The following is a 12,630-nucleotide window of genomic DNA, read 5'->3' as shown; positions in this document are numbered from 1 at the left end:
TTTAGGCTACATAAGCAAATCCTCCTATACAAGAACCAGCAAGGGGAGATGAGAGGCAAACTATTCCCTTCTTCTGACACTTCCCACAGAAAGATTCACACAGTGCCTGTTTGCACTTATCTTTATTTTGCTGACTCAAACACTGACGGTCCAAAAATGTGAAACAGTGCTGCAAAAAAAAAATGCTAAGTGAGCCCAATAACTGAACAGTACAATGAGTCTTCACCTCTTCCTCCATCTTCAGTTTGTCATTTCCATTAACATCCTTCCTTTCCTGACAGAGGAAAGACGTGTACAGAACTTCATAAACCCTGGATTCTGTCAGCTCAAGTCAGAATATTGTGACCTATCCACGTGTCATGCCAGATCTAGGCAAAGAGTTTAAAGATCTCTTTTGCCATTCACTTTCTTCAGTAACAAACATCAAATCTTCCGGCCTACAAGAGACTGCAAGGATGAGCAAAACATAAAACATCTGTATTCTTCCCTTCTGACAGAGTCATGGCAGGGAAAAATTATTTGCAAGACTCATCTAATACAATGTTGACGTGAAACATTGCAGCAGATGAGAAAACATGAACCACTATGCCATCAGCAGCTAAACAGTCCCCAAATAGCACAAATAGAATGAATGGCACCAGCTCACCAGCTCTTACAGTGCCTTGCTGCTATAGACAGCATGAGGAGCATCAGGGGAAAAATTAGGCAAGGCTCAGATGGAGCTAGTGGGAAGAACAAAACACATTCAAGCATCACCTTGTTGCTCGGCTCCTTAAACTATCTGCTCAATAATTGTGCATTATTGGCCAGGGTTTCTGGCAGAAGAAAATCTTGTCTGGAATAAACCCACAGAGGGATGCCACAGCTCCTGGAAGCCACAAATGAGCCCCGGAGGCTCCAGAGAGAACATATTTACTCTCTATCCTTGCAAAGCACAAGGCAAAGACTATGAAGTCTGAGCACTAAAATCTGCAGGATAGCTCATCACTGCTAGTGAGAAAAGAACTCTAGTGAGAAAGGCACAGTGCATCCAGCTATGTAACTTTTTCCCGTTCTTTTGCAAGCCGTATTCCCAGCAGAACAACACCTGAACACCTACTTGAGACAGAGGTGATGGCAATGGAATTATATCTAGACACCAGAAAACAAATCTATTGTTTCAGATTTTGCTGCATATTGAAGCTTTAAAACAATACAATAAAAAGAGATGAGAAAAAGAAAGGCTAAATAGCACTTAAAACTCACATTTCTTTTTCACATAAAATCTGTCACTATTACACAGCATCATAAAAATCAAAAATCACCAAGCAGAGATGAAAAACAAAATGTTAATGGCTTGCAGCACAGATAAATATATAAATCAAGAATACTGAAGTCTACACACACGCGAAAAACAATTTAAGTATTCTAAGTATTTATAAAGAAGCACACATTTTGTCTATGAAAGGGCACAGTAGGAATGTAAACTTTCATAGAACTCTTAGTATAAGCGAGCAGAAATCATTAATTTTAGTACAAAGCCTTCCACAAAGGTCTGAAATGCTTCTAAAAATAGCCAAAAATATTAGGACAGTTTGGTTGTGGTGTGCTTTGCTTATCTATTTGTTTTATATAACAAATGGACTTATCTTGAAAGACAGCTGAAATCTCTTTCCTCCGTCTTCTTTTTGCATCTTAGCAGTACTGCTCAGCTAAGGGGCATGCAGTGTTAAAATCCCTATATGTGATTTAACCATTGTCTGCAGCTTCTTCTGTCTCAAATAAACTACTGTGTTAATTAACGGCACTTTTTCAATACTATAAAAAGCCTCCAGCCATTTTCCTCACTAATTTGTGTAATTCACCCAATGAAAATAAGTCTTTCGGTATTCCTCAATGACTTTACGTTACAGTGCCATTTTGAGAGGTTCTACTCATCGTGAGATCATTTGATAGTCAGTGCACCCAGAACAGACTGGGGAAAAGATGTATTGCTACACTTTAAGAAACAAAAATACAGATACTTCCTGGAATTTTAAAGGCTCCTTTATATGAACCTATAAAGATTCTTGGCAGGGAGAAGGAATATTGTAATAAAGACCAAATCACTGCCTACACTTCTTTCTTTTTCATTTGTCCTTCCAACTCTCATAATCATTAAGGTAAATATTTCTCTTTCCTACACAGCCTCAATTGCCTGCTTGTATCTCTTTCACCACTCTGTCAGCTGGTTAGAAGGCTGTCTTCAAGACCTTTTTCAGACAGTTAAGATGTCTGAGCATAATCAAACCTTATCAGTGTGACTCCTGCAATAGCTGTGACTGCCTGAGTCATACGTGAGTTACAGCACCTGACGAAAACCAAAATGATAGAGGAAATGGAAAGCACGAACTCCTTGTCCCAGAGTAGCAGGTGAAAGAAAGCATAGGTGGGAAGACAGTATCTTAGCACAAATAGATACAAGATTGTAGAACATTTAAAAATTCCGTATTTTTTAAGCCACATTCTGGAAGTCAGGAAAGGCTACTATTCCTACTTACAGCTTAGGACTTGTTCAGAATAACTGTTTCTCTGAAAAGGCCATAGTAACTGTAAGTCATAGACCATGGATAAAAAATTAGGAGATCCGAAAGCAGAATGTACTCTAACAGGACTAAGGACACACCAAAACAGGGAACCAGAGAGGCAAACTCACAACAGCCTGGTGCCATGAGCAGCCATTTGACAGTGCTTCTTGTTAATTAGTTGGTACCTCCAGGCCTGAAATTCGCTACTGCTATGAAGACTTAGGAAAAATGCTGACATGCCTAAATGTCATGCTCTAAGGTTACTTTACAGTTGTCACTATTAAGACTAATAACCTCATGAAGGTCAACAGTAATCCACATTCACCTTGTTGAAACTGCCACAGCACAGCCCCCATTAGACTGGCCAGAGCAGACAAAGGTAATCAGAGGTGGAAATCTATGCAAATCAAACTCATTAACTGCATGTATACTTATTTCCAAAGGAAACTGAAGGAAGTGCCCTGGTGAAATTCACACACACCCACTGTCCGTCATGTCTTGGTCAAAAAGAATTCTGATAAGTGTCTGAATTACCACAAAAGCTTACAAGAAAGAGGAGGGAAAAACAGAAAAGGAACCTTACTACTATTAGAAAAGTCTAATAAATTACACTAGCTGAGATACAGAGAACAAATAAATAAAATATATTCATTTTCATTAAGGCTTCTCTCTACTAGAGATTTCCTTCACACACACAATAGTAAGCAGAAACAATCCCAGTGAAGTCCAGGGAGTTACATTACATTGCTATAAACATGAGGATGATCCATTCCTTCACAGTTCCCATGTAGTCTTCTGACACTCTGCTCTTCTTTCATCATGAATACAGATAAGCCTCTTTGTTGGGTAAAATCTGGGAGAGGGAGAGGATGGCCCAAGGGCAGCAAGTTCAAAGAATACAGTCACTGAGGGCTGAGCAAGCATACAGGAGTGGAGGTGGTAAGCACTGGGAAAATATTTTACATGACTTATGAGCTTAGGAAAAATCCTGAGTTACTTACTGACATTGCTTCTGTAATTATAAATAAACCCTTAGGCTTCAATTCAAGTTTTTCTCACCTGGGAAGTCATTCAATCTACTTGACATGCATGCACCCTCTGTGCAAACAAGCATGGTACAACACAGCAGAATTGTCTCCATTATGAATTCTCCTGTGTTATCCAACATTTCCTCCCTACTTTTCATCCCTGCATGATCCCAGGTGAACCTTCTCACCAGAAATGTATTCCACATCACCCTGAGGAAGCAGGCTCTACAGCCTCCTATAGTCCTGGGAAAGCCAATTCAAAAGAGAGAAAGGAAGGTCACAGTCCTCAGTGGTCTCAAAGTTTAACACAACTGTGGAACGCCACTCAAGACACAGAGGACCCAGCCTTGTAAAGATTTCCTGGTATATTTTATTATTATTCTCTGGAGCTCAGTTGTATTATAAGTCTCTGTGTCTTGGCCAGAAGAGTGCTCTGGTTATATAGAGTACAGGAAAAGGAAACAATGAAAGCTCTCCACACAAGCAGGACTACAGAAATACAATGGAAGTGACAAAATTCAATTTTGGTTCTCTGCGATAAACACGCAGATTTACAATCAAAAGGCCTGTGTTTTGAATTAGCTAAAGAACCCCACAGCTCAATAGCCAGACTCAAAACCTGGCTGTCAAGTACAGTAAAAATCTGCCAGTGGCCTAAATGAGATGAGATCAGATGCACATCTGATGATGTCCAGTGCTAAGTAGGAAAGTACTACAGTCAATCAGGCTGTATCAACTGTCCTGACTTCCTCAGGGCAAATTAGTTACAAGATACACCTATAAGCTCAACTTCAACATGATTAAACCCACCTTGGCCATCTCTTTAGCCATTATCCCATCTCTAGGCTATCAAAAGTCTTTGTAAAATGTTAACTACGAACTTTCAAGCACAGCTGACATCAGCCACAACCTCAGATCTTTATTTACAAGTTTGTATCAAAACTCAGCAAGGTCACAAATCCAGAGGCCAGACACTATCATTCTCACCATGGACGCAGTTAAAAGTTTGACTTTCCATTTGCCATATTTGATGTAAGTATTGCTAACTCACCTTTTATGTCAAAACAAGAAGGTGGCTAGCAATAACTGTAGCTTCAGTGATTCTTCTCCTCCAACAGAAAGATGGTGGTAGGAAATTCTCCTCTTGCAGAGCTGCCAGAGAGCAGCCATAGCAGTCAGTGATAGACTGCTGGTGTCAAACAGATGGGAGAAAAGATAGAAAATGAGGCTGGAAGCAAAGAGGAAGACGTGCACTGCAGATGACTGAGAACTAAAGAGTGAGGTGACAGGATAGACCATATTGAGCATATTTTTATGAGGACAGTAGTGAAATAATACTGAACAGCACACTCCCCTTGGAAATGTAGCTTTCCAAGTTAATCCTGTCAAAAGTCGTGGTGTTATGAGGTGTCATGTTTGTCAGGAATATCTCCAGTAGCAGTTCTCATGGTGCCAGAGATGCGACAAGAATAATATTATGGAAATATAAATTTCAATGTTCGCATTTATCTTTCACTCACTGTGTTAGGCAACAGATTATATTAATACGGAAGGTGCTGAAGCCATGCTAGACTAGAATACTGTTATTTCATTTTCACAGACACACATCAGGAGAGAAATAAGATAGGGAGATAAGCTAGTAAGCGTATCCATCTTTGTATGTGCTTCTTTGTGCGTAATATATTCAAAGTTCTTTTTCACACAAATTCCTATTTTTGGCATGAACTGAACAAAACCTTTTCCTAGAGCCTCATAGAATTCCATTTCCTTTTGCCTCTAGAGACAAATACATCTTAATACATACAACAGGACCTCTTTACCAACTCTGGAGAACAGTACAGAGATTCATCATCAGTTAACATGCAAACTCCATTGTTAAGAGAACTGTGCAGAGCAATATACAGCCTGTGGCTGTTTTTTGTCTCTGTTTCAGTGAGTTTGTCAGCAACAGAATCTTGTAACTCAAGCAAGCAATTTTCACACAGCTGGAAGTGGCCATTATGCTCATATGCGCTTATCTGGACACTGAACAACTGTTTGTTTTCTGGAATAAGCACTTAAAGAGCATCCAGTTTAGAAAGCACAAACATATTGGCTAATTTAAATCAAAGGCAGCCCGTCATCCCAAATTAAACACGCAAGTGAAGATATTTCTAAATACAGCAGTGAACTACAACTGAGAAACACACAAATGGAGAAGCCTTATGTTTAAAACATGGAACTGAGAGCTATTAGATCTTAGTTTCTCTCCTACTTCTGCTGCTTGACTTTTCTTCCTGATCTTGAATAAATTATTTATGGTCAAGACTTGAATCTCCCCAGATTCAAAAAGAGGCTGTTAGACTCCTTGGCTTTAAAGAGCCAGGTTGAAATAATTTATTCATTATTCTTTGCAGAGCACTCTAAAATTATTAGATACTGCTCTAGAAATGCATATTATTAGTGCTACTATACTCTACTAGCAATTCCCAAAATAACCCTGAATATATCTTGTATGGATTTATAGTATTCTAAATTAAATCCAGTAGTGCCTTGAGTTCTGAACTAGTATGTTGTCATGAAAGTGTAAAATGAAGCAAAATAATCCAGTCTCGATCATATTACAAATTATCTTTGCACTATCCTACTCCTATCATTTCTTACAGTACTATGTTATGCATACATTAACCGCAACGACAGAAAGTATATGGGAGGAAAGACCATCCCATGAAGGTCAACAGCTGAATGGCAAAGAGCCATTGCAAATTCTGACACTGAAACCAATGGGCTAGCTCAAGCCCCACTGTAAATGGTGATGTGATCAATACGATATGCTTCATTAGAAAAGCAGTAAAGAAGAATTTTTCATCTGGCTTTTCCAAAGCTCAGCAAGTTTTGGACTGAGTAGTTAAAACAACGGCCTTTTTAAAAATTATGTATTTTGCATAAGGCTGAGAGGTCCTCTGACACTCAGAATCAATTCAATCCATTTGCTCATGTGAAGGCAAATGTAACTATGTCCGTTGAACTGCTTTTGCTGCAACTGCAAATTGAGCAGCTCTATAATGAAGCAGCTGCTCAGATGTTTAATAGTCTATGCTGTATCTCTGCCCAAATGTATATTTTCAAGATAGCTACACCAACAAATTAGGGGTATGAATACAGTTACAGATTCCTGTCTCAAACTTTGATTAAGGCTGCATGGAATTGGGTTGAAAGGTGATGATAGGTAACTTGGTACATTAGCATATCTGACTAATGAGAATCATGGGATTAATTAAATTTTCGCTATCTGTGGGAGCAACAGTTTTGAGGGAAACCATTATTACAGATACCATTTTATTTAACAGCTTCTAAAGAGGTGCATTCTACAGCAAGCCAATGTGATAAAACTGTCAGCCCCAAAAAGCTCTGTTACCTGTTGGTCATCGGGAGTCCATATGCCACATGTGATCTGACTCTCCAAGTTTATTTCTGAAGACCAGTGTCTTTGTCCACTGACTGAACCAACCAGCACAAATCCATCTCTATAGGAGATAAGTGCTTGAGTCCCATCATGGCTCCATGTAAAGTCGCTTACCTTAGTATATCAAAGGTAAAAAAACGTTATGTTAGACATGTAGTAATTTATTTTTGTTTTGATAAAATTTAGCACTGCACAGAACTAAGCAGGGCAACTATTAGCCCAGCAGAACTGATTTCAGGGCTATCAGGTAAAGCAACTGCCCTTGCGAAGACACTTCTTGCATACTCCACTAAATAAATGTTTCATTTTCTCCTGTATTTTCCAAAGGTATAAAGTACTACTCATTGTCCTTTTCATTTTGTCTCTCAGGACTTGATAATTCTGGACTGAAGAGAAAACATGCATACCAACCTGTGCCCCACGATCATTCACAAGCTCCACAGACCATCTGCCTTCATATTGTATCCAAACAAATATTCCTCCATCTGCATCACAAGTTGCTAATTTCTGAAACGGTTCATTCCATCTAACCAGCACAACCTTAAAGGATTGCAAAACAAAAATAGCATTACCAAAGCTGTGTAGTGTTAGCAACAATTTTACAAGAAGAGCTTAAACAATAACGTGAAATAAAAAACACTGCATTTAAATTCTAAAGAAAATATACAAAATAGTAATTTTCAGCATAGCATTAACTGTCTTTCAAGTACAGCTGGAATCTTTTTGTCATGACTGTCAGGAAATGCAGGTCCCATCAGACATTTCTGGAAGACATCATATATTTTAAAATAAAAACAGACTCTATGACAGTAGGTAGCACTTCATTATTGAAATGGCAAGCCAGATGCCCCAAACCCAACCCTCTTTCAAATGATTTCCCTCTCCACAGTCTCAGAGTCTGTTAGGCCCCATCTCAAATCCTCAACTCTGCTGACTCCAAATTGCATGCACTAACAGCAAATTCAATTTGAATACTCAAGTCACTGGTGACACACCAAAAAATATAGACTCATTAAAACATAGGAATTTCATAGAAAATTTGCTTTGCTATAGCGTGGAAATGGAATACAAAGCAGCTGTAGATACTTCTCCATGCATTAGGGCTTTTCTGGAGAAAGTCCAATCTGTCATACAGCTCTCTGAGTTATAATTAATATCAATTTAACAAATACAGAATCTCCAAAGGCCTCAGCAAAGAACTGAAGCAAAAAACGTGTCATCCTAGTGCCTAAAGCAGAAATCAGCTGTAAAACCATTTACCTCCTGTTAACGACTTTTTCTTAAAACCTTTTTTCCAAATTAGATTTCAAAACATTCAGATTTGGACAGGGTGCTCACACTCATACACAAGGTTTCTCCCCCATTCCTTTACAGAGATACAGCAAGGGCAGATAAATAAAACAATTAATCATAGACTCATAGAATCACCAAGGCTGGAAAAGACCTACAAGATCATCCAGTCCAACTGTTCACCTATCACCAATAGCTCCCACTAAATGTCCCTCAACAGAATATCCAATCGCACCTTGAACACCCCCAGGTTCAGTGACTCCATCACCTCCCTGGGCAGTCCATTCCAGTGCCTCACCACCCATTCTGAGAAGTAATGTTTCCTTATCAATCAGTAGAATGTTAATTCTAACTTCTTAATGGGCATCTAGGTTTATGCTTTTTCATAAATCTAAACACACAATCACAGAAAAGAGAGTGAGAGACTTCTCTGAAATATATCCTGCTCTTCCTTGGAAAGCAACGATGTTCCTGAATGTTCCAGTCCCGAAATGAACTCTGACAGATCTACCACATTTCACAATAAAAGCAGAAGTCATTTTCAGAATAAGGATATAAATACCTATGACTGAAACCAAAACTGAAGAGCTGAAAAAAAAGATGATCTAACATTCACTCAAGGAGTGCTATGCTTACTTGCAGTGTATTCACAACAGAATGTGCAAATCAACGTAGCCCTCCATGTCTGAAGAATCAACCCTTGAATGAGTAAACAACTAAAAGAAAACAGTTTCTTCACACATGCTTCAAAAATATGTGGAGAAGTAAGGGCGACAAACTGCCTCCCTGCTGCTATGAAGATGGGGAGATTCTGCGTTTGAGATTTTGCAGAGAAACACCTAACTCTCCTTGATCCATGTAGAACCTAACCCCAATCACACTGCTATATGGATTATATCATACGTTGGGGTTTTTGTTGTTCATTTTGTTTTGTTTTTGGAAGAGAAATGAATAAAATATTCCAGCACAGTAATACCAGCAGAAGTATTTTGGATAAAGACTTCTCTGTCTCTTCTGTCTAAACAAGAATAGCACTAATTTTTCATTTTTTTCCTACTGCATCTACCCTGAGACAAAACACAGTAATTGCATAATTGTACTTGTCAGTATTACCAAAGAAGTGATGAAAACCTCACATGCAACATCAGGATAACTGAAAAATATTCATCTTGAAGTCTGGGAGCAGCTAAGGCTAACAATATTCTATATAGACCAAAAAACACTTATCAGTCAAATTCAGATCTCTAGTGCTTGGGGAATCCTCACATTGGACTTTTCATAGATTGAACAGAATAAGCTGCTAGAAGATTTAGGGGGGAAAAAAGACAAAACTACTTGTTCAAATAAAATTAGGCTTTTCAATGAACACAATCAAAGTTACTACCTACCTCAACGTTGCTGTTTTATCTGACAAAGATTTGAGACAACCATATGATTTCACAGATGAGACACACCAGCCGACATAATGAAAAGAATTATAGGCAAAGTGGCAAGAGTTACCTTGGTGCGGTTCGCCTCTTTTCTGTTTTAAACAAGAGCCTTCTTAAAGATCGAAGGTAACTTTTGATTCAAATTCAGTGCAACATGTATTTTCTTTCAATTTGATGAAAACAAAACCCAAGGACACACTGGAAGGTAATCGTGATTATCTAGAGTTCTCTTCCTCCCTTCCCAACTAGATACAAATTAATAACTTCCAAATCCTCTATTAGGTGAGATACAAAGGTCAAAACTCCAAAAAGCCCCTGGCTTTAAGGGTAATAATCTTGCTGCTTTATATACACAAATGAAAGTAAGACAATGACTTTACATGATTTCTGATAACACGCTCAATAAGTAATTTTGTAACTCAAAAATTCAACTTCTTAGAACACAGAACAACTGTTATCATTTTATGAGGTCACTTCCATCATTTACATTTAACATCTGACTACAGGTGCTGACTCCACAGCTGCTTTGAGTATTTCCAATTACAATTTAGGCACTTCAAATATCAAAGCCAAGATAAAGAAAGGAAGAAGGATTATCCTTCTTCATTACAATGACATTTGGTTTTTACATTGCCTAGAATGCAAAGAATATGAAAACATGCCTCATTGACAGAGCACTTAAATAATGCATAAGCTTGAGCTATTGCTCCAGAAAAAGAAATTTTACTGCTAACCCATAAATGCAAAGATAACATCACTTTCACTAGCAGCTTCAATTCACAGGGGCCCCATCTTCACTTCTCCTACCTTTACGGTTCTCCACTTCCTATTCAACATCTTCCCACAGGCACTCAAGGGCTAAACTGTTTTATCTTGTAATGAGAGAACTAAAACGTCGGCGTGCCAACGAAAGTTGCCTGTGGACTATTTGTGGCCTGCACAACCTATGCATATTGCCTGTTTATTTATTTAAAATTAACTATAAAAATTGCAAATGGTGCATATTCTACTCTATAAAAATTCTGTATTGCAGACATTAATCAGCTTCTAAATTGGTACCTCACACGGGCGATTATCTCCCACAAATAAAATTGTAAGGAACTCCTAGCCTAATATATTCATTTAAGTACAGTGTAAAGGCCACTATATCACAGCAAATAGGATTCTTGCCATGAAGTTCAATGAACTTTTGAATCAAGGACTTATGTTTTCTTTGAGCTCCTTTTGGACAATGCTTAGTGGTAAAAAGTTTATTTGAGAAGAGGAACATTCTGTATTTTTAACAGCTCTAACTGACAAATTGATTTTATGGAATTAAATTTAATTTACATTAATGGTGCTAAAAACTCTCCCTAAGAACTGTCTGCATGTTATAATGCTACAACAGCAGAATCAATAAAAATTAAAACCTTTTAAAATAATTTTCATCACAAAATAAGGACTCACCATTAATACTTCACTGCGGCTTTCAAACTAGACATTAAAAAACATAAGGTTTATCACATATTACATTTTAATGGCCTTCTACAAAGAAGCAATGACATTGGTGGACAAAGGAAGGGCAACTGATGTTGTCCGTCTGGACTTGGCATTTGACACGGTACCCCACCACGTTGTTAATTCTGAATTGGAGAGAGGAGGATTCGAAAGCTGGACTATTTGGTCAATAAAGAATTGGTTGGATGGTTGTATCCAGATGGTTAGAGTCAATGGATCTCTGTGTACATCCAGCTGAAGGCACTCAAGGATGGGCCCTGGACAGCATGAGTTGGTGGGTGAGAAACCCTGCCCAGGGCAGTGAGTTGGGACTGGGTGGGCTCTAAGGTCCCTTCCAGCCTGAGGCATTCTGTGATTCCATGGTTTTGTAAGAAAGCAGGTGTAATTGCCGATGTGAAGCAGCAGAAACACTGTTTCACAAACTGTTCCAATTTCTGCTTTGAATTTTTATTTCTTAGAAGTCCAAGTTTGAAATGGCAAACAGAGACCAAAGAAGCCTGAATGCAAACACACCGGGTTATCACAGTGCCCTCAGGACAACAGGGGTGGAGTCACATTTTTAGTGTGACTCCTTGATAAAACTGCTCTGAAGTATTTCTTCCTTTTCTCCCACTGAACCCTGCCATACTATAATGTTCAGATCTGTGTCACTCACATCTTTTCATCTTCACACATGCATACAACAATAAAAGAACGCCAGGGAGAACACTGAGAACCCTGCCTTCAGTCCCTCTTCTAATACTGAGTACATGCAATCTGATGGACATTCACCTCTATTACTCAGCTTGACATCACTTTCCACTGTGTACAGCACTAATTGCTGAGCTCTGCTAGCGTCCATCAACTCTGCAGTGAAACCATTCATCTCCAAAAAAACTTCTGAATGAGCACAACTTAATAAGAGACCACAGAAAGCTGGCAGCACAACTTTTTACCGATTGATATTCCTTTGCATTTACTGTGGCAGACAGAAAGTGATCTTACACACATATTCTAAGCTTTAAAAGATTATTATGACTTTAGATATATATATAACTTGAAAAAAATAATCTGAAACAAACAGAAACTACGTGTTTCTTTTATTTTCATTTCCAAATGACACAGGGTTGAGGTGTTGTTTTGTTTTCTTAATGAAAAGCTTCTACTTTGATCAAGTTTTATTTTCAACCAAATACTTTAATTATAAAGATTCTGAACAACTCTACAGAAACTCAGCCACCCGCTGGGAGCATCAGGGCATCAACAGCCTCCCTGCACCATGGTCAGGACCCGCACAGCCATGCCATTATGATCTTTTGTATTCATCATCAGCAACACTATAGTTGGTGAAATCTTGGCCCTTGGAAGTCATATTGTAAGCTGCAGTGGATTAGAAATATAAATTGATGGTATCC

General features: G+C 38.5%; 1 protein-coding gene across 1 annotated transcript in view; it reads right to left on the bottom strand.

Annotated features, from left to right (window-relative positions):
- Positions 1-12,630, bottom strand: part of TULP4 (TUB like protein 4) — a 121,173-nt gene that overhangs the window by 38,171 nt on the left and 70,372 nt on the right. Inside the window, exons 3-4 of the mRNA XM_015858293.2 lie at positions 7,431-7,559; positions 6,972-7,133 (exon numbers count right to left, since the gene is read on the bottom strand). Coding sequence (XP_015713779.1) covers positions 6,972-7,133; positions 7,431-7,559 — 291 coding nt within the window. The remainder of the gene's footprint in view (positions 1-6,971; positions 7,134-7,430; positions 7,560-12,630) is intronic.

The sequence above is a fragment of the Coturnix japonica genome, chromosome 3, assembly GCF_054131305.1.
Source record: "Coturnix japonica strain WE chromosome 3, WE-NBRP24, whole genome shotgun sequence".
Lineage (NCBI taxonomy): Eukaryota > Metazoa > Chordata > Aves > Galliformes > Phasianidae > Coturnix > Coturnix japonica.
This window is presented reverse-complemented; position numbering and strand designations above follow the sequence as displayed.